Source organism: Panicum virgatum, chromosome 6K (assembly GCF_016808335.1).
Source record: "Panicum virgatum strain AP13 chromosome 6K, P.virgatum_v5, whole genome shotgun sequence".
Lineage (NCBI taxonomy): Eukaryota > Viridiplantae > Streptophyta > Magnoliopsida > Poales > Poaceae > Panicum > Panicum virgatum.
In genome coordinates this window covers 36,485,971-36,513,113 of record NC_053141.1, presented here as the reverse complement: position 1 = coordinate 36,513,113, position 27,143 = coordinate 36,485,971, and the positions used below count along the sequence as shown (strand labels likewise).

At 41.6% G+C, this 27,143-nt stretch overlaps 3 protein-coding genes across 6 annotated transcripts in view; all 3 read left to right on the top strand.

The window, feature by feature from the left end:
* The first annotated feature begins 1,417 nt into the window (after positions 1 to 1,417).
* On the top strand, positions 1,418 to 4,459 carry LOC120712412 (14-3-3-like protein GF14-C). Of its 2 annotated transcripts, none has more exons than XM_039998189.1 (6): positions 1,418 to 1,526; positions 2,546 to 2,958; positions 3,044 to 3,122; positions 3,246 to 3,368; positions 3,909 to 4,025; positions 4,116 to 4,456. In XM_039998189.1, the coding sequence occupies exons 2-6, from the start codon at positions 2,567 to 2,569 to the stop codon at positions 4,173 to 4,175; spliced, it is 771 nt and encodes a 256-aa protein (XP_039854123.1). In that variant the 5' UTR covers positions 1,418 to 1,526; positions 2,546 to 2,566; the 3' UTR covers positions 4,176 to 4,456. The 2 variants fall into 2 exon arrangements, with proteins under 2 accessions (XP_039854123.1, XP_039854124.1); XM_039998190.1 differs by lacking the exon at positions 1,418 to 1,526 and adding an exon at positions 1,600 to 1,615 and having other exon boundaries at positions 4,116 to 4,459.
* Positions 1,451 to 27,143, top strand: part of LOC120712411 (14-3-3-like protein GF14-C) — a 41,679-nt gene continuing 15,986 nt past the window's right edge. Inside the window, exon 1 of the mRNA XM_039998188.1 lies at positions 1,451 to 1,526. The gene's annotated coding sequence lies outside the window, so the exon portion shown is untranslated. The remainder of the gene's footprint in view (positions 1,527 to 27,143) is intronic.
* Positions 17,670 to 22,668, top strand: LOC120712408. 3 transcript variants are annotated; one of them, XM_039998184.1, is made up of 12 exons: positions 17,670 to 17,799; positions 18,977 to 19,248; positions 19,335 to 19,437; positions 19,529 to 19,656; positions 19,754 to 19,835; positions 19,939 to 20,071; positions 20,175 to 20,329; positions 20,486 to 20,974; positions 21,078 to 21,150; positions 21,257 to 21,330; positions 22,205 to 22,300; positions 22,392 to 22,668. In XM_039998184.1, exons 2-11 carry the CDS (start codon positions 19,080 to 19,082, stop codon positions 22,278 to 22,280), a joined length of 1,482 nt encoding a protein of 493 aa, XP_039854118.1. In that variant the 5' UTR covers positions 17,670 to 17,799; positions 18,977 to 19,079; the 3' UTR covers positions 22,281 to 22,300; positions 22,392 to 22,668. The 3 variants fall into 3 exon arrangements, with proteins under 3 accessions (XP_039854118.1, XP_039854120.1, XP_039854119.1); XM_039998186.1 differs by lacking the exon at positions 19,754 to 19,835; XM_039998185.1 differs by lacking the exon at positions 18,977 to 19,248 and having other exon boundaries at positions 17,726 to 17,799.

Below are 27,143 nucleotides of genomic sequence, written 5' to 3'. Positions count from 1 at the left end.
TGATCACTAATTTTCCAGCACTGTGTATATGCCACTTCTTTCCTTTCCATGTTCTGCTGAAGTTGTTGCCACCAACCATTTCTGTTGCCCTGCAGTTCCATGCATGAATTATCTATCACACGAATAAACGCTGTATTCTTTTCAAAAAAGAATCAATGCTGTATGATATGTGATGGTTGTCACGCACCGTCTGATCTGCGTCTGATTGATATCTTTGCCGTACGAACGCTGTCAAAGACCCACATCTGGCCCGGGTCTGCAGCCCGTGCCCATCACCCTCCGGATTGCCATCTTCGGCGAGATGCCATCCCTGTCTTCGCCGGCGATGTGTCACCCGTGACGGCGACCCCCGCGATGGCTGGCTGGGCCGGGCTGCAACTTGCCGGGAAGTGTGTTGTTTCTTTGACAAAAGCTTGTACGGCGCCATATTTTTATATATTTTTTAACGATTTTATTTTTAATTTTTAAGGAGCGTCTAAATTGAGAGGCGTATGTTCGCCCTGAGAAGAAGAACTTGGCCTTGTCCGGACTAATTTTAAGATATTTTGGCAGCGGTACCATGGCTACAATTCATTAAGCTGCTCGCATGTGGGCGTCCACAATGCTGGAAAAGGCACCGGGTCACCGAGCATTTGATTTTCTTGGTGATGTGGTTTGCTGGCAAACCACATTTCAGCCGCTTTTTACGCCTTTTTATAGCATCTGAAAGTGTCTTTTCTGGGCAACCGATGTCTATATCAAGATTCAGGCTTGTTGTCAACACTGGCACCCGAAAACATAACTACATATTTTAAATGGTGGGGGAAAGCGATTGCTATCTGCATGATCTCCTACCTTTTTCCAAGAGAAAGGGCTACAGATTATAGTAGTTGGAGCAACCTTTTCCTGTGCAATGCTATGTGCAAGCAAGCTGACCAGCTGTGCATGATGCTGAAGTGCTGATGAACCGTCAAATTAGACCCTACTAATCACATGATTATGCTGATGAATTACAAGGCTTTCCCTTGTCATGATGCCACTTATTTAGCACAATAGTAATGTGGGGTTTTCCATTTTTGCAGAGATGACCATTTCCATTTAATCGAGGAAGGGAAAGCCTGTTCCAAAAAAAATTTGATCATAGGGATCCACATGTCATAGGCAGGGGCCCAACCTTTACCAGTTCGCGGAGCCCGGGGGAGAGGTTCTCAATCGCGCAGGGGGATATTCCCCACCGACCACGTACTCCGAGCCTGCCACCCACGGCAGCCCATCCTACTGATGCTTGGGTCCCACCGCCTGACCGGGCCCGCATGCCAGCCTCAGCTGCCGCTCGCCGCGCCTTGCTCGAGGGGTGTCGGCGTGGGCCCCCCCGACGCAGGCGTGGCGCCGCGCCATTGGCCCGCTGACCGCAGCCTCGCGGTCGCGTCCCGCTATAAAGATGCTACCCCCTCGGAGTTGCTTCCCCTTCCACCACCACCCCCGCAGCAATCCGGCGTCCCCCCCGATCGCTCGAGAGGCAGCCGCCCCCCACCCGCGCCCAGGAGGTTAGGGTTGCCGATCCGCCCATCCCTTCTCTCGAGAAATTAAATCCCGCGTGCTGTCGCGCTTGATCTCCTTGTGCTTCGCGTTCGTGGTACGGGAGGTGCGCGAGCGATGTGATTTTTTGTTTAATTTCTTCGGGCTGTGTTCTGGGATGCGGTTAGATCCGCCCGTCCCGGTCGCTCGGGCGTTGCTAGGCGGGTTTTCCTGGGCTCGATCTGTGAGATCTGGCGCGGGGCGCGTAGATCCGCACGATTCGGCAATTGTTTGGTGTGGGGACTGAGGAACATTTGGGGTTCCCCTTCGTAGTTGGCAATCGGGTGGGGAATGGAGGGTGGAATGTGGAATTTCGGCAGTGTAATGCGTTCGTTGATCTGAACGGTTAGTGCATGCCATGGATATTTGATCTCGGTCTGTTGCAGGGTGTGCTGGGTCTGTGATTTTTCGGTTGATGAACTGTTATGTGGGATTTGCTAGGGATACGGAACCTGTTGATCTGCAGCGGAAAATGTATTATTGTTGCAGAATCATTTTCTATACCTGTCCTGGTTAGATCTAGCTGGCCCATTTCAGTGATCTGTTAGTCAGTAATAATGTAAATAGATGGCTTATAATTTGGACATGACATGGATTCTTTTAGTCTCTTGCATCATATTGTAATGTGTGATGGTTTGCTTGATTCAAATGGATTCGGTATTACAGAATTATATTCACTAATTTGCTTGGATTCACATTACTATTTTGAACCTGACTTTTGTGCTAGCTTGTTCAATTGCTGATGCCTCGTGGTGTGAATGTATGCCACTGGTTGAAATAGATTTGTGGCCCTATCTTGCTGCTCATAAATGTTTAGTCACAGGCTCACAGCACGTTCTCAGCAAACATCATTGAGCCGAATGACTTGTTTTTACAGCCAGCCATGCACATTTACTGTATACCTGAATAATTTAGGTTACTCGCGCCGTTGTTTTGGCTTTCCTGCTAGCTCTTGGCAGTGGCTTATCAGTTCCTTCTGTTGTTGCAGTAAGTTTTTTACTTGACCAATATGTCGAGGGAGGAGAATGTTTACATGGCTAAGCTGGCCGAGCAGGCTGAAAGGTATGAGGAGATGGTTGAGTATATGGAGAAGGTGGCCAAGACTGTAGATGTCGAAGAGCTCACTGTTGAGGAGCGTAACCTCCTGTCAGTTGCATACAAGAATGTGATTGGGGCTCGCCGTGCTTCATGGCGCATTGTCTCATCCATTGAACAGAAGGAGGAGTCCCGTAAGAATGAGGAGCATGTTACTTTGATCAAGGAGTACCGTGGCAAGATTGAAGCTGAGCTGAGCAATATCTGTGATGGCATCCTGAAGCTGCTCGACTCACACCTTGTTCCTTCTTCTACTGCTGCTGAGTCAAAGGTCTTCTACCTCAAGATGAAGGGTGACTATCACAGGTTAGGAAAGATGCATTGCAATATGTAATTGAATATTATAATCTGAAGTAAGAATGACACTTGTTTACCTTTGAAATTATTGCAGGTATCTTGCTGAGTTTAAGACCGGTGCTGAGAGGAAGGAATCTGCCGAGAGCACGATGGTTGCTTACAAGGCTGCTCAGGTTTGTTCATTTTGTTGCTGGAATTTAATGACTACTGTCTATAGGTGGTCACTATCTTTTCACATACAAGATGACCAGACATCTGAGTATTTATGAAACTCTATTCTGCTCTGTGTTGTGTAGGATATTGCTCTGGCTGAACTGGCGCCTACTCATCCTATCAGGCTTGGACTTGCTCTTAACTTCTCGGTGTTCTATTATGAGATTCTGAACTCCCCAGACAAAGCTTGCAACCTTGCAAAGCAGGTTGGTATCACATCTACCGTTTTATCACATTCATTTTACTTGCACATGCTGTTTGCGGTTCACTTGAACATGGGCTAACGAACAGAACCAGAAGTTACAGGATCATTATTGTCCTTTTACTGTTTAGTATATATAAAGTTCTTGATTGTCGTGTCATACTCATATTGTAGAGCTTGTGGTCATATATGTTCACAATTCAGTTTTAGTACTAAACACCTTGATTGCTAGACACGTGTTCTTTGCTGCACATAACATACTTTAATTTAATAGGTGTGCTAGTTTTGTGTCATTTTGCATTCTGCCCTGTCATTGCTAGACATTGTATTAGCACTCTTATTCATGTTGTGGGATTATGATGAGAGTTGCAATGTCTGGTGCTCATATTATCAAATGATAACGATTTGTAACTATGCCTTGTTTACTCTGCCGAAGGACCTCAGAATCTTCTGTGTGGGTTGCCTGAACTTTTATATTGTCCCTTATATGTCTAAAATTCATTGGAATATTGATAAATTGATATTGATGTACTACTATTTGCAGGCGTTTGATGAGGCTATCTCTGAGTTGGACACCCTTGGGGAGGAGTCATACAAGGACAGCACTCTGATCATGCAGCTCCTGAGGGACAACTTGACCCTCTGGACCTCTGACCTCACGGTACCTCCACCCTGCCAGCTTCATCTGTCATAGTCTATTCTGTTGTGTGCTCACCTGTAGTTGCTAAAACTCTGAAATTGCTGTGTGCAGGAGGATGGTGCTGAGGAGGGGAAAGAAGCCCCGAAAGGCGACGCCGTCGAGGGCCAGTAACCCTTGAGGCTTGTTCTTGAAGCCCATTGTTTTAGATGCCTCTGTGCTGGTTGAAGCTGTGCGCTGCGCCATTATTGTAGCTGCTTTCGTTTCTGCTCGCTTCTTTCCCTACAGTAGGCTGGTAGTGGTCGAATTAGTTGTCATTGCTTTGCATTGCCGCTAGTTGGCACTAGGTCCGTGTGGACTGGTATTGTTGTCCTGGATTTGACAAGCATGTGTGTTGTCCCTCAAGCGTTTTATTAAGCAATATTGAAGTTGTCATTTTCAAATAGTTGTTGCAATCAGCTGTTGGTAGTGGTTTGCGAGTCAGGTGTGTGGATTGGCCGACTGGACTTTTGCTAACCTGTGTGGCCTACAAATGTGCTTCTGGTTCTCCGGAATGGGCAATGCCACGATGGGACTCTTTCGTAACCTTGCGCCATGTTGCAAAGGAGCAGCTTTCACGAATGCAGCATGCGTCTGTTACCATTGACGAAAGGCACATTAAAATGTTGTGAATAAATCATCCAAAAATATGAATCGATAGATGATGCATGCAGAATTGGAGATTTTTTTTTTGATAAAATGTATCTGTATTCCTATTGTTGGGTAAGAAAAACGTAAAGCAAAATGTACAAAGACATGAATACAGATACGGTACAGCAGGATACAGAGGCAGCTATCCCAACAAACACGAAGAGGCCCCTAGAGAAAACAAAAATTATAAGAAGGTCCTTATCCTCCGTGCCTTCATCCTCGATCCTTGGCGAGCTCTGCCGCCGGTCAGCACCAGCATCAAGAGCACCCGAAGCTTAGATATGGAGAAGCCCCATCACTAGAAAGCTTTGAAACGAGCCGAAGTTGTTACTCATCACCATGCACGGGATGAAAGACGTCGGCGAAGACACATCGGCGGGACGCACCCCAAGCCTCTCTGATCATGGATCAGCACTTGTCAACGAACGCCGATGGAAGGTCGAGGTCAATCCACTCTCCAAACCTACAGCTGTTGCAGCCCTTTCGATGAAACGCGCCGCAAACACCGTCTCGTCGTGGAAGCGATGCAAGCTTAGACTCCTGAACAAGAGCCGAAGCCACACTCTCCCTCCACACGCTCGTCGCCGACATCAGAGTAGAGCATCGCCGAGATGGGGAAGAGAATGAGAGGACCTTATTCCTTGGTGACGCCATCACCGCCGCCTCAACTGTGCCGCCAGAAATCTAACCATAGATCTACTAGGACTACCCTCGATCGGCGACAGATCGGCGACATACTAGCGGTCTCCACTACCTTGCAAGGCCTCAAGGGCTGTCGGAGGCTGGTTTTGCCTCTCTCAACTGTAGGTGATGCGAAAGAGTTCGAGAGAGACGGAAGGGCTAGAAAATTTGAGAATAGAAACAAAAGGAGAACATCAGCATGTTTATTGCCTTACTGGACATTCTGGGTTACTATTAAGGAGTAATTTTTGCTTATGGTGAATGATTTCTTCTTAGGTGAGCTAGACATATCTAGACTTAATCGTGGGGTTATTACTCTGGTTCCAAAGGTCAAAGACGCCATCAATGTGAAGTAGTTTATGCCGATTTGCTTATTGAATGTGAGTTTTAAATTTTTCGCCAAGCTACTGATGGAAAGGATTTAGGCGTTTGCTGATAGCATCATCAGTAGGAACTAGTTTGCCTTTGTTATAGGGAGATATAAATTGGATCATGCAGTGATGCTACATGAGGTCATGCACAAGCTATCCTCCAAAAATCTGAAAGGAATTCTTTTGAAAATCGACTACGAAAAAGCTTCTGACAGTATTAATTGGAACTTTGTAGAAGAAGTCCTGAGTAGAAGGGGTTCGATCCTTGGCTACAAAGTTGGATCATGAAGACGTAGGGGTGGTAAAGTTTGTATCAACAATAATGGTCGCAAGGAGGGGTACTTCAAAACACTTAAGGGCTTAGGCACTGTGGGGGTCGGAGTGATGGGGGTCGGAGTGATGATCCCAAGCAGAAAAGAAGGGAATAAACAAAAGTAGTGAACCGGGGAACAATGGCACAATTGTAAATTGCACTATATTCAAAAAATGTTCAACCGGTTACGGTGTTGTGGAGGAGGGCTATTTATACCCCTATCTCATTACATCATTCCTACAATACCTCTCCGTCATTTGCAGAGGTTCAGAGATCATGGAAGTGGGTTTTTGGTCTTTTCCCAAGTTGAAGTGTCCAAGTTGCTCACTCCAACCTAGATCACGCTTCTCACGCGGTTCCAAGCCGGACTTCGGATTCCGACCTCCGCGAAAGGCTGTCATCAGCGCACCTTCGGCCGACCTCCAGTTCCCCCAAGGTTCATCTTAGGGAGACCATCGCCCCGCTTGTTCTTTTGGTCCTGCACAAGAAATTCACGAAGTATCATTGGCTAGTTAGTTTTTGTCTAACCTTCTGTGAGCCACCTTCGGGTCCACCTTTAGACCATGAGGCAATCCCCAACAGGCACGGGGATCCGCTTTCACCTCTTGTGTTTAACCTTGCCGTGGATGTTCTTGATGATATCCCTAAAAAAGCTAGAAACGGGGTTTATCAAAGGAGTTGTCCCTCACATTTTTCAGGAGGATGGGGGGTGTTTACACATCTGCAATATGCGGATGACACGGTAATCCTCATGGATTGTGAGGATTCCACTATAAGAAACATGAAATTTCTTTTGTATTGTTTTGAATGGATTTGGGGCTTAAAATTAATTACCATAAGAACGAAGTGGTGGTGTTTGGGGTCCTGGAAAAGGAACAATGGAGAATAGCAAACATGCTGAATTGTAAAGTTGGGGGGTGCTCCCAATGAAATACTTGGGGCTTCCTATTAGGAACAAAAGCCTGGGGTGGGTTCATTCTCTGATATGGTGGGGAAAATGGGTATAAGCTGCAGCCTGGAAAGGCAAGCATTTATTGTATGGGGGTAGGCTGGTGCTTACTAATTCTTCTCTTAGTAGCATACCGACTTATATGATGGGGATGTTCCTGCTCCATGAGAGTACGCTTCAGCAAATGGATTCCATAAGGTCTAAGTTCTTTTGCAGGGGGCTGAGAGCAAATTCAGGTATCACATGACAAAATGATGTGTATTCCAAAAGGATTTGTGTGTGTGTGTGTGGGGGGGGGGGGGAAGGGGGGGGGGGTGTGGCATAATTAGCACTAGGATTATGAACGATGCTGTTATGGCCAAGTGGGTGTGGAAGATTTATATAAACTCTAGTGAGGGTGACCCTTGCATTGACCGGTTAAGAGTAAAATATCTCTCCATTAGACCTTTTGCGAAGAGCAAGGAGTGGGGTGAGTTCACAATTTTGGAAGAGGATTATGAAGATTAAACACAAATTTAAATGGGGGTCGACTAGCTATGAAAGTTGCTGATGGGATGAACACCCTTTTTTGGGATGATATTTGGGCCGCAGAGGTCCCTCTCAGACTTAAATTTCCTAGAGTTTATAGATGTTGCTGTGACAAAAATGTTCTTGTCAAAGACTATTGGTCTTCCGGGGCATGGGTTTTGATTTTGCAGAGCCTTTGGGCCGGATGAGCTCAAGGAATGGGAGGAGCTTATCTCTCTTCTTCATGATTTCAACTTCAGTAACTCTTCTGACAAAGTTGTTTGGGTATTAGATAAATCTGGGTTTTTCTCTACTAGATCGCTGTATAGGCATTTGTTTTTTAGGGGGGGGGGTGGGGGATGGTTAATAAACGAATGCAGCTAGTTTAGGAGAGCAAGTTGCCCATGAAAATTGAAGTTTTCCTTTGGATGTGTTTCTAGAAAAGATTTCCCTCGGGGTATGCTCTTAAACGGAGGAAATGGAAGGAAGATAGCAGATGCGCCCTGTGTCGTGTGGTGGAAACAACTGACCATATTTTCTTTCATTGTTGCATGGCACGCTTTGGACTTGTTTCAAGGAGGCACTGGGTTAGGACAGGACTCTGGTGGGCATGAATGATTTTTTAGAAAATTGGCTTCCGTTGGTTGCTTCGAGATACAAGTTCAAGTTGTTTCTTTATGCAATTGTGCTTTGCATTGGGTGCAAGTTCAAGCTTTAAATAAATTGAGAATTGAAGGGGTGTTTGTTCGTAACCCGTCTGAATTAATTATCAGAATACTATCCTATTTACAGAAGTGGAGAGTGCTGCTATGAGCTGCTGATCAGAAGGCGATGGAGGAACAGAAGACGCTGGTCTTTTCTATGAGGCCGAGGGAGGCTGTGGAGGATTTCATTTGATATTGGTTTTTCAGTTTTTCCTCAGTTGTGTAGGGGCAGGAGTTTAATTCTTGCAATGATTTTTTCTTCGTTTTTGCTGTTCCTGACTGTTAGCTAGCTGGTAACCCCAGCGTTGCTGTACCGGATTTCGCTATATGCTCTCTCTAAAAGTAGGGTTAACCCTTTTTCAATAAAAGAAAAGAAAATACAACGACCTTGATGACTCTATGCATGGCTAGTTAGACACTTAGACTGACAGAGGAGAAAAACAAAAGGTGCACTCATCATCGCAATGCAATGCATGATCAAAATTTCAAAACAGATTGAAATCAGGGGGCAGTGCATGAGTGGTTTAGTCAGTTTGGATCCACTACTGTAACTGGTCGTCATCATTTTACGTACGGCAAATTAAATAAATTGTCATATCACTTTTCATTTTTTTTTCCAAATAAAACAGTGGATCGGATGCATACATAGTGATAAGTGATGCATAGATGGTCAAAATTAATGTCGACCCCAGCAGGGGCGGACCCAGGGCCCCGCGACTCTAAGCACCGGCCCGGGCTCCAGCGCCATCGCTTCATAAGGCTAGCATCACTCACTTCATTGGATTGCTGGGTCACAACCCTTTCTATCAGAGTGGTAAAAGAATTATCCTAACTTGGCCCAGGCTGTGCTGGATTGCTGGGTCCGCCATTGGACCTCCGGCCGGCCATTTTGGAAGTTGTTTGGAAAGGAGACGTCGGAAAGGGGACACGTGCTAGATAGGCAATTAGGCAATCCTGGAGGCAGCCTCTGCGGATGGAGGGCATGGAGCTGCTTGTTTTCTTTCTTTCTTTCTTACTTTCATGCAACTCCAATACTCCATCACTAGCCAGTCATAATCTCCGTACTAGCTAGCTAGCATATTTTGACGTGAACTACTGCAGGCAAGATGACAGCATGAACTGTGTGTGTGTGATGACCGTACATATTCTTTTCCTCCTTTGCAAGAAGCTGTTCCTCTTTTTTCCATTATAGACGTGCATTGAAAGAGACCTAAGATTTCTCCATACACCTGTTCCGTCGTCTTATTCGTCCGTTCAATACCATCGGTCAGATTCAATACATGATAAGTACTGTACAACGTTAGCTGGAGCATATATATATTTCTATATATTAATTGTGCACCGCTCGGGGTCCAGGGAGCCTATCCACGACATCAAAAAAGACATACACCGTACGATCAGCATCTTATGTTAGGCAATGTCGCGCTTCGCCCACACCTGTTGCCCCGTGATGTGTCATCATACTTGGATTTGCTGGAACTTTCTCGGCTTCGCAGGCGTCGCCCGTGACTCCGTGACCTTATCGTCTCGCCTCCCTCTTCCTGCCTCTTCCTCCCTCAATTTTCCCCTGCAACCGACGCCCTCCTTCCCCATCGACGGAGCTGCGGCGCCCTTCTTCCTCATCGACCAAACTGCTGAAGCTACCCCACGCTCTCCCTCCGACCGAGCTACAACATGGCGCATCCGCATCGCTAGCAACCGGATCCCCACTGACCGAGCTCCAGCAAGGCGCATCCCCAACCCTAGCAAGCGGATCTCCATTGTTCAAATCGCACTGACCGAGCTCCAGCACGGCGCATCTCCAACCCTAGCAAGCGGATCTCCATTGTTTAAATCGCAGGTTCAGTTCCATCAATAAGGTATGTCCTCACAAAACAGCTGCGCCAATCTACCCAGATGAATTTGTGTTGCTTTTCCTATAACCATTTCTACAAAGCTTTCTTAAACTTACTTTGGCTCATTCAGATCTGGATCCGCAAATGCTATTCCAATGACTAGCTTCTGCGCCTGTTGCCTCCTCGTGTGTGCTACCCGTTCATAGGTAATTTCCATTTTCATGAATCCGCTCTGATTTAATCTAAGTACCCTGAGTTCTATTCCTCATTTATCGTTTACGCAAACAAACTGACCTAATGTGACCTGCTACACCATAATGCACTACCTTCTTAGTACTAATGGTTCTAAGTGTGCTCCTGATTCACAGATTGTCGACCTCACTACACATTTGCTCAGAACTGGTTAAAGCTCTGTTGCTTCCCCGTGTCTGCTAACTGCTAATAGGTATGTTTCCTTTATACAAATCCGGGCAGATTTAACTTAAGTAGCTGAGATCTATTCCTCAGTCATTGTTTTCACAAAGAAACAGACCTAGAATCACCTGCTATACCATAATGCACTGCAGATTTAACTTAAGTAGCTGAGATCTATTCCTCGGTCATTGTTTTCACAAAGAAACAGATCTAAAACCACCTGCTATAACATAATGCACTATCTTATAAATACTGATACTTCCAAGTGTACTTTTGTTTTACAGTTCACTGATCTCACTGCACATTTGTTCAGAGCTACTTACAACCTGACAAACCCTATCTGCTTAAACAATGAGGTTCGTCCTACAAATTTTTATGGCAAGAGAAATATTACTCTTCTAATTGTATCTATGAACATAATATCTATTTTCTTCGAATTGCATCATACTGTTTCCGTTTAGATGTCGCTTTCTCATATATGTTGAATTTGTTTACAGATCTACATTTCACTAAGGAGTACACTAGAAACCTTGTGACTTCAACGGAACGCCTAAAACATTGTTGGTAATTATTCAATAACACCACACTTTCTTCTTCGTTCTTATATTTACTGAACTTTCAATTTGGTCATGCTTGGACAAATTATTCTCTAAGACATAGCAAGTTAATACGTAATGGTATATCAACACTCCTCAAACAAATCCGAACTCCGTACTATTATATTCATACTACTCCCTAACTGACCTACTAAGATCACCATTGTGTTGGTAAATACTATATATATATATACCCCGGACTGGCTATGATATCAGGCATATTGTCTCATATTGAATAACTAAAAAACCTACTATTGGCTACTATAATAGAGAGACCAGTATGTGTCTCTAACTCTTATCCCTTTCCTCGCTCTTCCTTACTGTACAGTGGCTATATAATTAAACTTCTTACTACTAATATTACATTAACCACCATTATGAGTAATTACCTTATCTAACTACCTTTTTCCCTGTGCTTTTATTTTATTTGATTTTGTTTATTGTTTCTTTTTTCCCCTCTTTTCTTTTATTTTTCTCTTTTTTGTAAAAAAGCCCCAGGAAGCAACACTGCCACATTGTACCAAGTACACCATGATCATAAAGGAGACTTCTCCGATAGCCTTGCTTCATGCTGCGGCCTCGGAATGCCACTTGGAATATGTGTCCCTCATCGCTGAGATAGCAAGTGATGAAACAATCTTATGCGGTGTCGAATTGGAACCGCCACAGAGAGAACTAATAGGCCCACGCCGTGAATTTTTTTTCTGGGAACCTGTTATTACCGGACCCTCCTTAGCATATGCAAAAGCATGCTTAAAAGCAGTATCATTCCTGCAGATCTTTTTCAATTTAAAAATAACAAACTATTATTGCGCTGGCATGCTTATCTATAGGGAACTGAACATAGAACATCAATCTGAAATCATGGCATATAATTTTCCACTACAAGTAAATGATTTGCCTAAAACTACCACAAAACCACACCACAGAGACAACCACAGTTAGCTTGCTATTTTCCCGAATAATTTATCCTAAAACTATTGCACACTAAAGATAGCCATAAACACATCTGCTCTTTTAAATTTTTGCCCCTCTCTTTAATGTGTACGTTGTATGTATTTTATTCTTGATTTCCCAATACTATGTAATATGTAATTCGATGAGAGAAGTCTTAAATATTCTTCCCTCCTGTTTTGTATTTTTCCCCCTCTACTCTCATACCTCCTTTTTATACTACTACTTATTTTCCCTCTTCTTTTACATTAATGATAGCTTCTTTGTCCTAAATACATATTTACATAGACTATTCTAAAAACATATATTACTACCATCTAAGTACTTTGTACTGCCAATTATAACATTCCAGAAGTTACTAATGAGACATAGCCATTATATGCCAGTCCTAAGAACAAATCTAATTGCTACTTATGTGCTTGCAGAACTTACGGTTTATATACTCCACAGGAGTTAGAGACTGCAACTTTAAAAAAATATATCCTGAAAAATATTCGAACAATGGCCACATCAAAGAATACATATACTGGAAATCCAAATGATCGTGGATGTTCCTCAAAATGACCACGAACACTTGCAGATACAGGTTCTTATGATCCTGTAATATCAACACCATCTGAATGCCGTGCCAAAAGGATTAAAATCTTAAAACAAAAACGAGCTGCTACAACAGGTATTGGTTGTGCGCTTTCTTTATCGGACATATGATTACATTCACCATTACTGACCATACTTACGCTTGACCTATCATTAGATCCTACATCTGAACACAATCTATCTCGCAAATGTGGATATTTCACACAAGAATACATCAATGCACTGAAAGGTATAAGATACTTTTCTACCTAATCTCTTATCAATTTCTTTAACAAAAACTAATTTTATCAACTAACCATATTTATTTTCCTGACTACTTCTTCTGACCTTCAATCCTAATTTGGTATAACAATGATATCCTCATGTCTTTCACGAACAAAAAAAAACATCCTATCATGAAAGGTCTTACTTGGGATCTCCTGATTATACATGCAAACATTGACATGCCATATTCTGGTATGAAGAACGGATCAAGTCAGATTCTTCACGTCGGCAGAATATAATTACTTATAACTCTTGCTGTAAAGGCGGAAAAATAAAAATACCCCGGCCACGTGACTGTCCTGAACCTTTGGCTTCACTAGCAAGATTTGATGGTGATTCCAGAAGCACGAAATTTATACGTAATATCCATCAATACAACTATTTATTCGCTGTCACATCAATGGGAGCAAATATAGACAAATCTGTTAACGATGGCCGCGGTCCACCTATATTCAAAATACATGGCCAAGTACATCATCGTATTGGATCTTTGTTGCCTTGTGATGGATCTCCACCAAAATTTCTTCAGCTCTATATATATGATACTTCCAATGAAGTTCAGAATCGAATACAAGCTTTGCATCCAACTGATCAGGCTAATGAATCTCTTGACCCTTCAATAATTGAGAGTTTGATAAAAAAAATGCTTGATGAACATAATCCATTTGCAAAGCAATTTAGAGCTGCTCGAGATAGATTAAAAGATCATGAAAATGAGGAATTCATTATTAGAATTGTTGGTGCTGCTGAGGGTGATCCAATTCAATATAACTTGCCAAGCACAGATGAACTGGCTATGCTTGTTGTCGGTGATTTCTCTCTTGATAATTTCAAAAGAGATATAATAATACAGTCTAAATCTGGTAATCTACATCAGATTTCAAGTTTACACCCAGCTTACATGGCACTGCAGTATCCACTTTTATTTCCATTTGGGGAAAGAGGCTTCCAGATTGGAATTTTATATAACATCACTGAATCTGGAAGGCGCAAAAAAAGATGTACCATGACAATGCAAGATTATTATAGATACCATTTCCATTATAGAAAGGGACAGCCAAATCCTTTTTTATGCTATGGACTTCTTTCCAGTCAAGCTAAGGTTGATGCTAGAGCTGCCATAGATGAAAATAGACTTTGGTATATATTACAAAACCAAGATAAATTTAGGATGGAAAATCTCCAGGGCATAGCAGATGCTGTTGGTCGTGGTTGCATTGATGGCAGTGAGATGGGTAAGCTAACTGTACTACCAGCCTCACACACTAGTGGCCGTCGCTATATGATACAAAACTATCATGATGGTGTCGCAATCTGCCGAGTTTTTGGTCCCCCCGACTTCTTTATTACTTTTACATGCAACATAAATTGGAATGAAATAAGCTTGGGGATTCTAGAACCAGTTCAAAAACCATCAGATAGAGCTGACATAGTTGTTCGAGTATATAATATGAAACTAGAAGAAATGCTTGATGATATTCGCAGTGGCAGAATATTTGGCCCTGTAGCAGCAGGTACGTCTAAATATTCTCCATACTTACTAAAATTTCTTTACAGTAAGCTACAACCTAACTATACATTGTCTACATCTGTCTATATTCCTGATCCTTACTAACTTATACAAAAAATAAACTATGACAGCTCTACATACAATTGAATTTCAGAAACGTGGATTGCTTCATGCACATCTTATATTCTGGTTAATGGAGGACACCACTAATCCAACACCATCTTTGATCGACCGATTTATAAGTGCTGAGATTCCTGATCCAAATGAAGATCCCTTAGGATATGCTCTTGTAGCAGAACATATAATTCATGGACCTTGTGGACCTCTCAATCCTAATGCCCCATGCATGAAAAATGGTAAATGCTCAAAAGGTTATCCCAAGCCATTTCAAACTGAAACCTCAATTGACCCAAATGGATTTGCCACATACAAAAGACCTGATAATGGTCGCTTTGTCCAGAAAGGTCCACACAGATTATCTAACCAATGGGTTGTACCTTACAATATGTATTTACTTAAGAAATTTCAAGCACATATTAACGTTGAATGGTGCAACAAAGGAATATTCATCAAATATTTATTCAAGTATGTCACTAAGGGGCCAGATTGTAGCAAAGCTTACTTTCAGCGCCTCCGAAATGGAGAAGACGTACCTGAAGATGAAAACACAAAGACAAGAAATGAAGTCAAAGAAAATATTGATTGCCATTACATATGCGAACAAGATGCATGTTGGCGAATATATGGTTTCGATATTCATCGTCATTATCCTGCAGTGGAAAGATTACCAGTACATTTACCAGATTAGAACAATATTCTTTACCACATAAACGCTAACATGGCTCAAATTGCTTCAAATGACTTCTTGAAAAGAACTATGCTTACTGAATGGTTTGCAGCCAACAGAGCATATGAATCAGCAAGAACTTTAACATATCTTGAATTCCCTTCAAAATGGCATTGGGATTTACAAACAAGAACTTGGGAGCCTAGACAATCATTGAAAGGCAAAATAGGCAGACTTTATTATGTACATCCCTCCATTGGTGAAAGATATTATCTTAGAATTCTACTTATGACTGTCAAAGGTGCACAAAGCTATGAAGATGTCAGAACATACAATGGAATAATTTATCCTACTTTTAGAGTAGCTTGCAATGCTAGAGGCCTACTTGGTAATGACCAGGAATGGTATCATGCTTTCGATGAAGCTGCAGCATGGGCCACATCAGCTCAACTTAGACAACTTTTTGTCACAATGCTTCTTTACTGTGAAGTTGCAGATGAATTTGCCTTCTTCAAAAAAGTTTGGAGGTTAATGGCAGATGATATCCAATACCAACTTAGAGAAAACATCAACAACAAATCATACACAATACCAGATTCCACACTAAGAGATTTCCTTCTTGATGATTTAACAACACTTTTCGTCCGTAACGGCGGAAACATTCGAGACCACAACATCCCTACAAGAAATAATCCATCTTCTTATTTTCGGGGCAATCGTCTAATCCAAGAAGAGTTAAGTTATGATGTTGCTGATTTACTAATAAAATCTGAAGAAATGATGTCAAGTTTAAATGATGAACAGTCGTACGCTTTCAAAACAATTACATCTGTTGTTAATGAAAGCAGGCCTGCCTTCTACTTTGTATCTGGATATGGTGGGACTGGAAAAACTTATCTATGGACGCTATTGTTACTTATCTACGAGGTAATCAGAAAATAGTACTAACTGTTGCATCTTCTGGTGTTGCATCATTGCTTCTTCCTGGTGTCCGTACAGCCCACTCCAGATTCAAAATACCATGTGATTTAGATGATGACACTATCTGTGATATCAAACGAGGAATTATGCTGGCAGAGCTTATTCAACAAACATCACTCATAATATGGGATGAAGTTCTTATGACACATAGAAGAGCTTTGGAAACACTTGATAGAACACTACGAGACCTATTATCTGTTACCAATCCTGAACTGCGTCACATTCCATTCGGTGGTAAAGTTGTTGTCCTAGGTGGTGATCCACGACAAATACTTCCAGTTATAGAAAATGGAACGAAAAACCAAATTATAGATGCTGCTATCATTAACTCTCCATTATGGTCTTCAATCACTATTCTTATATTACACAAAAATATGAGGCTACAAGCAACAAATTCAGATGCTGCATCACAAAAAGAATTATCTGATTTCAGTGAATGGGTACTATCTATTGGAGAAGGAAATGTGCCATCACAACTTCCAATTGATACTCCAGATGAAATGCTAGTGCCAATACCACAAGACTTTCTTATAAAAGATTACACTGAACCCATTCCTACTATAGTTGATTCTGTGTATGCTGACCTGGCAAATCAATATAAAAATGTTGATTATTTAAAAACCAGAGCAATACTATGCCCGAAAAATGACACAGTTGATGAAATTAACACATATATAGTCTCCCTTCTTCCTGGGGAGATCAAGCAATATTTAAGTTGTGATAAAGTTGTCAAAGCACCGGACAGCCATGAATCATATGATATCTTATATCCAATTGAGCTCCTTAACTCATTAAATGGTTCTAACTTTCCAACTCATGAACTCAATCTAAAGGTGGGCGTTCCAATCATGCTTCTGCGCAATCTAAATCAATCGATTGGCTTATGCAATGGGACAAGACTAATAGTAACAGCTCTGGGTGATATGGTTATACAAGCTACAATTATGAGCGGCTCATTCGTTGGCCATAGTGTTCTCATCCCAAGGATACGACTAACACTAAAAAATCATAAATTACCATTTGTTCTTGAACGAAGGCAATTCCCAATAAGAGTATGTTATGCGATGACCATTAATAAAAGTCAAGGTCAGACATTAGCCACTGTTGGAATATATCTGAAAACGCCAGTTTTCACTCATGGACAGCTCTACGTAGCAATCTCCAGAGTTACATCTAAGAAAGGATTGAAAATTCTTATTGAAGATGATAATGGAAATTATTGTGACACAACCAAAAATATTGTCTACCGTGAAGTATTAGCGGCAATGAATTGCCAAACAAACTACTCAGCAATATGAATCCAAATTTATATATATGTACTAACCTCCTTTTGACAGATTATTAACTAGGTAATTACACACGTATCCATATTTATGAACCTATTGCAGTTCATTTTCATTTCAAACTGTGTATGTACAGGAGACACAAAAACATATATACATGATACAATATCCAATCTATTCTCACAGTTACAATTTTCTCTCTCTTTTACAGATCAAGATGGTTTTCAGTCCACTCTCAAGTTTACAACCCAGAGACTGGCACAAGACAATCCATGTACGTGTTTGCAGAAAAATGGGAATTCCATGGAAGCAATGAAAATGGTCCACTACAACACATTGATATGGTTCTTGTCGACAACCAGGTAAACCAACCACTCATCATGTTAGATGCATGCTTTTTTATCCCTTTAGAGTTATAGCAAATGCATACCTGCCTTGGTAATGTGGATTATTTATGCCAACACTGTTGGACCACATAATCTCAAGTGTTCCTGTTTTGTGTTATCTACCTATTTAAACTGTTGGCAGCAAAACTTTGCATGCATTCCATCATGTATCAGTGTATTGCAGACCTGGCTTAGAATCTTGTAGTGTCAACAAGATCAAGAGCCTCCTCACAGCCTGTTCGGCTGGGTACAAGTGGCTGGAGCAGCAGCTCCACCCCAGCCAGAACCACCATGCCTATCCCCCGCTGCTCATCCATCAGTCAGCTCCAGCATCAACTTAAACCCAGCTATTTATGATGAGCCGAACAGGCTATCAGTCCTCACCCATACATCATTCAGTTAGATAACCCCCTATCCAAAACCCTAGCAAGAAACAATTGACTGTTAATATAATCGATGAATATAGGATAAATGCATGTAATCAGCTGCACCATTATACATTCCATCATTCCAGATCACCTTCTAGTGCCTCCATTCATCTGAACTAGCTGATACCATGCTAGGCTATCCTCCATATGCTATTATGGTAATTAATCTATTTTTTTAGGATGGAGTCATCATATACCTTCCTGGATGCGCAAATGCACTTCATTTAAGGAAAAAAATTGTTACAGGCCATTTCCAATTATACTGTGTAACAAAATATTTGGTTTGTGTATTGTTCATTAAACAAAATCCTTCAGAATCCAAAACTAGAGCTTTACTTTTCTGTTATAAGAAAATTTCTTGGACTGTTCTTTGTTTCAAATTTCAGAAATCTGTAGGTGATTCTTCCTATTTGCAATAATTGAGCAACATAATTTGCTTTAAGCAAACTTTAACAAAATATGGACCTTTCAGATCCATTTTTTTGTGACACATAGACACATTGTGATGCCAGAGTTGTCTTATGGGGATGTCCCTCTAAGATTCTGTTTGTTATTATGGTGACACTTCCAAAACTATCTCTTTCTAGAAAAGATATTTGAAAATATGTATGTTTTCATGGATAGCTCATCATTACGAAGATGGAATAAACAGAATAATAATAATATTGAATTTCATACAACACCTAGAACTAATAGCACTATATTTTTTTTGTGCTCACTTACAGGGAAATACCATGTACGCTGAGATACCTGCAAAAGAAGCAGACAAGCTAGGACCTATGATACAAGTGGACAGAACCTATGTTATAGCTCGCTTCAAAGTTTGCAATGCAAATTTTTTTTTTCAAATCTGTCCCAGGTCCCTATATGCTAGAATTCACCTGCCATACCAAAATTAGTGCTGCAACCGAGCAAATAACTGGGCCTAAGTATATCTACAACCTGACTCCTTTTGAAAAACTCCCAGAATTCATCAATGACACCAAAAAATTCCATAGTTAGTGTCTATACTAAATTATCTGCTCTACTTTAGAAGATACATTTATATGCCAACTCTAATTTTGACTGATTTTCTATTGGCAGATATCCTTGGCATTATAACAGAAATCAATGAACCAGAGTGGATTCCCTTCTCCAATCAGCCTAATCATTCCCTACGACGTGACATCAGGTTGACAGATGGATGGTAAGCAACTCATCGAACAAAAAATATGGCATTGTTAATTTCGTACATATTCCACATTAAAGAAAACAAAAAAATAACATATTGTCATCAGTGGCCAAGAGATAAAAATGGCAATTTGGGGTTCAAAAGCAACACAATTTAATCTCCCTGAAGATCCAAATATGGAAGATAGACCAGCTATAGTGCTATTCACAGGATGTCTAGTGAAATACTATCAAGGTATGTCATTCTCCAATCCTATAATATTTATTAAACATATTTGTCGACATAGTATTTGTATTACTAAATAACATTGCCAAAAATATTATCCCTGTAGAAAATTTTTATGTTAGTGGGTACTCTGCATGCCATTGGTATATCAATCCTGACATACCAGAAGCAGCAAGCCTACTAAACAGGTATAAAAAATATATTACTTTCCCTGCACATATATATATCAACTTATCACATTGTTCCATATTTACTTACTTCAAACTCTATCTGTACACTATACTGCTGTAGAACACATGGACAATCTTACAAGATTAAAAGATCCGGCATTCCAATTGCTGAACAAAGCCAACCAGAACCTCCACCTGTACCTGATTTTCTCACGCTACAGGAAATGGAAGCTATAGACCCATACGAGTTTCCGGTAATATATATTCTAATATACAATTCCAGCAAGAAATATTTACCTCCGAACTCCATTGTTTAAACTGAAAGTTAAATCTAATATCAACCAAATGCTTATGCAGGCAACTGGATGCCGATGCACTGTTACAATTGTCCGTTTAGTTGAAACACAAAATTGGTGGTACCCAGCTTGCAACTTATGCAAAAAGTCATGCTTACCAGAAGGTTCATCTTACAGGTGTCCAAAATGCAACATATTGGACATGTACGCATACAAGTAAGTTTACACATGTCATTGCATGCTTTTTCATTCCAATTACAATTAATATTTCCTCTCCCTCTCGAACAGCAACATGTTATTACTTATTTTAATAGCTACTATATAGACACATACATATTTATTGGTACCACACTAAAATACAATTGCAATTAGATACAAGCTGCCATTTTTTGCTTCCGATGGAACTGAAGAATCAGAGATGATTGCCTTCGCTGCTGTTGCTCAATCCATAGTTGGCAAACTAGTTGAAACTGTGATAAGATCAATAAGAAATAGAGACAACATTCCTCCTGATATTGCTGCCATTGTATCCTCAAAATTCACCTTCTCTGTCGCAATGGCAGAATCTAGCTTCAGTAAACCAAAGAAATCCTACCAAATCAACAGCATATTGCACAATTATGGGAAACAACGTGCTCTACCATTCCACGGTCCAAATCAAGCTCAACTGTCAAATGAACATAACCAGTTATCTGCCCAGCCTAGTGCAAGTACTTCTCCATCATACATTCCTCCTGGTAGTTCTCAAAATCCTCTCCATGAAACTCCAACCAAAATACTACCACTAGACCAGATCCTCCTGCAAACTCCACCAAAAAACATAGAGATTCCTAAAAACAGCAAAGGAGATGACAGTATCATGTAAGTTCAGAACTTTCTCCATGTTTTCACACTTTATATATAAATTATATAAATTTTCTGTTATTGATAAGTTGCATTAATCTGAACATAAAACTTTAACCAGTGATCCTACACCATCAATCAAAGCAAAGTCAGCAAAGAAAAGACTGCACATTTCAGAAAGAGATGAAGAAAAGGTATGCATCTACATAATTGTATTAGAACAGCATCAAATTTTAGTTGTTCTAACACCTAAATTTGGCAACAAAAAAAAATTTGATCCCTGTATTAATAATTTACTAGAATGGAGAAGAACCATATTCTGAAACAACTCCTGACCAAGAGATAGCTCAACAAACAAATCTTAACAGGCAAAGGTACTATACAATTTACAACTATATTAGTTCTTGTTTATATATTTTACAATTACTTCTATTCTTAGGATTAAATTTAATGTATGCATTTGCCATACAAGGATAGCCACTAACAATTGTTAGTATCAAACTAGAGTGTCTATATACTTAACAAATGCACACACACAACCAGCACTTATAAATATTAGAAAAAAAAGTAATGCCTCCTAGTGACTATGCAAAAACAAACTCATATTGGTCTCAACCATACTAACTGGATCATATCTGCAAAATCTTTGACTTGCTAGATTCTACTTAATGCATGATCTATATTAGTACCATTAACATAGCTTATGATATGAAAATAACATGATTCAGACTTAGTTTTTTTTAGATCTATGACATATTAATATTGAGAGCTTGTAAATGACTTTATGTTTGCATACTATTGAGAGATCCTATGGTTTTAAGTTATTAAGAGCTCCTATATCATTGTTCTCAAAGAAGCTAACTGCATCTACAGATAATAAGATTCAAGGATCCATTCATGGTGACCACAGCTTTGGTTGCCCTGGTTTCCATAGCTTATGTTTTATCATGTTACATAGTTGGTCCATTCGATATATAGATTGGTCATGCTATTACATCCTGAAAATTCCGACATTATTTAGAACATTCTAAATTTAAAACTCTGAAAAAAAGGTTTTATGCAGTCAGTTTATTTTATGTGTTTAATTGATAGGTCACCAACATATACATGATAAATTATATTAACCCTTTACCAATTAATAGTACGCAAACAAATCACCGATCAGCACTAAGAAGTAAAACCATAGTTATCAACATTCAGAATTTTGAATTTTATACTACTGACACATTCTACTCCATAAATCACCAGCAACGTGCAGCGAACAGCGGCATCACCTGCAGAAAAGATTAGTTCCTCTAGAAGCTCAAAGAGCCCTAAGAAATGACAAGATCAGCATTTAGTCAGGTATATTACTTTACACTAGCAAACTACACAATAACATACATAAGATTTCCTTCTTAATTTCTTGACTGATACCATAAATGCTTTATTTCAGCTTTCCCGGCCTTACCACCAGACACTACCTAGCAACCAAAACTCGACGAAGCAGTGGCAGCGCCAGAACTTTGATCTTGCCAATCAAAATTAGAAAATAGAGTACTTATATATAAACTAATGTTTGTCAAACCATCAGTATGGTAGTCGTATGTCGTATACCTAACTATTTGCAGAGTTGAACACCTTGCATACACTAGCTGTAATGAGACATAATACTTTTATGTGTACATACTGCATGCGCCTACTATTTAACTTAGATACGCACATTTCCATTACACAATTAAAATTCAAGTTATAGACACACAACGATAGCGCGCCAAGGCGCGCGCAAAGTACTCGTATATATCCCTAGAAGAAATTGTTTGACAGCCGACACAAAAAAAGAGTATGTATATAGAAAAAAAATTCTTTCTACACTCGTTTGTGCCTACTCCTACACACACATAACCAACCGGTACTAAATTACCGCCCCAACCCTCCCCTTTAGTACCGGGCAATCCGACTGGCACTAAGCGCATTTAGTACTGACCAGTCGGTAATGTAGCAGTGGCTAGTTGCCATGAAAGCAATGCTAACAGTGAACTGGGCTGTGTATGTATAGGGACAGTGGCGGAGGGCCTGTTATGGCGCACTATGGCGTGCGCCATACCTAAAGCCCGGCCCAAAAAAATTTTCTCCCCTCGTCGCTGCATTCAGCCCGTCCGCGCAGACTCCGCCGCCCCGCAGCCGCTCCGCCTCCGCCCCGCTGCCCCGCCGCCCCGCTGCCCCGCCTGCTCCGCAACCCGTTCCTCCTCGGCTTCCCCGTCGACGCCGCCCTCCTCGGCACGCTCCTCCCCGCCTGCGCCGCGGCCAAATCCTGCGCGGGCCCGCCGCCCTGCCGCCTCCCCCCCTCCGCCCCGCCTGCTCCGCAACCCGTTCCTCCTCGGCTTCCCCGTCGACGCCGCCCTCCTCGGCACGCTCCTCCCCGCCTGCGCCGCGGCCAAATCCTTTGCGGGCCCGCCGCCGCCCCGCCTCCGACCCCTACTTCCGTGTCCTGACCTCACCGACTTCTTTGGCAAGTGCTCCCTGTTTCTCCGCTGCACATGTTTCGGATCACCAGCTTCCCCGAGTTATACTTTTGTCTTGCGAATTCAAAGGATCTCTTGTAGTAATTTCAGCGAAAATTCGTTGATTTTTTTTTGTTGGGGGGGGGGGGGGCTACGATACACTGTGAAATGGATGGTTCTCGGCTGAGCATTAGGGTTTCGATCTGGTTAATGTTCAATGGTGATTCAATAGGATCAGGTTCTTTCCTGTGGTAGACGATTAGTAAAGGAATATATCATTTGTTCGTTCATCTGACATCCATAAAAGAATGCTTAGGTTTCTTCTTTTAGATCTGTAGGGAATGCTTCTACATCATCTTTGAGGACGAAATTCATCAAACTATTGTCGAAAATTCTTTGTTTAAAGCTGGTGAGCGTGTGGCAATAGGTGCTTCTGGTGGAAAAGGTATGTCCAGACTTGTATGCACCATCAGTAGGTAAAGAAGTTGTAACTGCATTTTATGTTTTTCATGGCAATATGTGCATCTTTATAGTTTTCTGCATAAATGCTTGAATATGTACAAACATGCTTCATAATACCTGTCTACGTATTAGTGATTCTCTTCTGAAAATAACTGCATGACCAACATGGAAGGCGATTATGTCTTCTTGTTGGGAGCCTTATGTCTGCATTTCATTGATCTGTACAATTTAGGTTTCGTAGCTGTAGGTTAAGTGCCATTCTACCATGAGTACGAACACCTTGTAGTGATCATAGCATATAACGTGCTGCAGCCTGATTACTTTCTAATATGAGATTATTTTAGTTTGCCATGGCACTCGGTCAGACTTGAACTATCTTTCTAATTACAATTCACTTATTGTCTTCTGACATCTTTGCATTAGTATAGGAATGAATAAAAATGAAACCATCCTAGACATGCTTAAGATCTCTTAACTCTTTAATGCAGGGTAATCGGAGTATGAGGCGTCAAGCAAATCAGAAAGCTATCGCAGGCTCTTTTATTTGGCATTGCCTCCATCTGTCTACCCTTCAGTGTGCAAAATGATCAGAACATACTGCATGAATCCATGTAAGTTTATTCCGTATTCTATATGTTTTTTAGAATTTGGATAAGCTGTTGCATTTTATTTGTTTAATGAACAAACAAGCATGACGAAGTTAGTGAGAGTTAGTGAAAGCTTCAGCTTCATCAACATCTGTTTCCTTTTGCTTTTCTTAGAGCACCATAAACTTTTACATTGTTCTTCAAAACTTTTGGAGCCCGCGCGCACCGCCATACCTAAATCTTCGGCCGTCCTCCGCCACTGTATAGGGATCGGAGAGGCTTGTAGACGTGTCGTCGGTGGTAGTAGCAGAAGTGATAAATCGTCGGGATCACTAGTGGTAGATCAAGAGGGTTCTTTGCATTCACTTGTGAATAAAAGCATGGTAGGTCAATAGGGTAGGCTTTGATTGACGGCTGGCCAGGTTGAGGTCGACGACCAGGTGGGCAGAGTCAGGGTAGAGGCGCAGTGGCGACGAGGACGAGGGCAGCGTTGCAGGCTGGTTTCTCTCATTTCAGCGCCTCTCTGATCGGAAGAGCTAGGGTCTGTGGGAGCACAGTGCACTATTTAAGAAAAGAGTTATAGAAGACGCGGATTAACTCGCATAGGAGACGAGAACAGTATACTCTGGCAGATTCCCTTCTCTTTATATAGAGTTGCGCGAGAGGATGCTCACATCTAATGAACAGCTGGCGTGCCCCGTCAGGACTCAGGACACGTTAGGAGGCATAGGAATCGGTCTCCTGACCGATCCGAGATCCTTCTCCAAAAATAGCATAGACGAACGTGTGACACACACGTGATTTAAAAAATCTATTTTTAGGTCTTAATTTGAAAATGCATCAAATTATATATTAATAAAATTAATATTCAAAATAAATTTCAAAAACATGTACTATTATAGACGTTGCTACTATCTCGTAGCTTAGGTCGATACACACCTATTGGTTGAGCGTCCAAAAATTGTTGGCCAACTACTACAGAACAAGTCTTTGATCCCTACATTTGTTACGGCCGCCGTTGGACCCGGGACGGCTAGAGTGTAGGGGTCTTTTGTCCCGGTTAGAGCTAATAGTTGTACATATCTAGAACCCATTCGAATTCACAAAATTTACCTTTGAATCAACAAGCTAGATTTTTGCGACATTCCTCTGTATAGGAGCTTTGTTCGTGGCTCTATGCTAATAAAATTGCTAAGCAATCCAAACACGTAACACAATCTGCAAGTGGCAGAAAAAAATAGAAATTGATGACAGTTCAGTATTGAGGAATAGCTGCAGTAAAGAGGATGAACTTGGATCTTGATGAGGCCGCCGGTGCTGGTTAGGTAGTGGAGCCGGGGAGGACGTGCGTGGATCTTGACGAGGGCCAACCATACCATACCATGGTCCCTCCAGTCCAGGTTGCGGGGGAACCTGTTGATGGGGAGCACCAGTGCCCCTGCACGTTCTTGTGGCAGCCGTAGTCGCATTGCCGGCGCCGGCGACTTGGCGGATCCCCTCCTAACGACGACGAGGATGACGACATGTAGCTACCGCCCTACCGGGCGCATGCGGCTTGGTGGACGGCGGGCCAAGAACCTCCAATGCTCCTGAAACAAACCGCAGCCTACTTGGTCGACCCCGCCAACAAGGACGAGGATGACGACGACGGAGCGCATGCGCTGTGCCTAGACCGGCGAGCCGAGATACACGAGGACTGGAGGTGAATGGGGTCACCGGTCCTGTCGCACTGCTTTGGTGGATCGAACGTACGAGGATGGAATCATGGAAAGGGTTGCAAGCTACAGGGAGGGGCGGCGCGGTCAGCGCGGCAGGACTGGAGGCGCGATCGACACGGACTGAGGAAAGACGGCGGGCGGGTAGGCAGAGTGTTGGGTGAGAAAAAATTAAGTTTTCGATAGAAACATGCTTTAACTCGCAGTTTTTATGAATCTTCCCTCCCTCCCATCCCCCTCCACCCTAACAGTTGGATCCAACGTGAGGAGTAAGGTGGGCCCAAATTGAATGAGAAAAGTTTTTAAATTTTTTCGGTTTTTATAATATATATACAGAAATAGCTAACAAGAAGCAGAGCATTGCCCACTGCCTAAGATGGCAGCGGCGGCCGATTTGTGCTCACGGTTTGATGGAGAAGAGGGAGTATAGAAGACCGCGCTCACGGTTGCCGCCTTGACGTCTCCATCAGCAGGTTCAGGTCTCCGGCGACGAATGCCAAATGGAAAACGGGTCTTGTTTAGTTGTAAAATTTAAAATTTCAAAATTATCCTATCAAATGAGAAATTTAGATGCATGAGTATTAAATCTAGATAAAATAAAAAACTAATGGCATAGCTTGCTTGTAAATTACGGGACGAATGTAATGAGCCTAATTAGATTATGATTAGATACTAAATTGTTACAGTAATTGCTACAGTACCATGTGCTAATGCTAGATTAATTAGTTTTATTAAATTCGTCTCGTAGTTTACAGTCGAGTTTTGTACGTAATTAGTTTTGTGATTAGTCCATATTTAATACTTCAAACGTGAAAAAATTCCATTTTAAAAACTTCACATGTGCAACTAAAAAAGGCCTCAGGGTCTCATTGGTTCCTTTCTCGGTTAGGCCAGGCTCGCACCACGGAACCAGGCCACCGTCAGCCAGGCTCGCATCTCC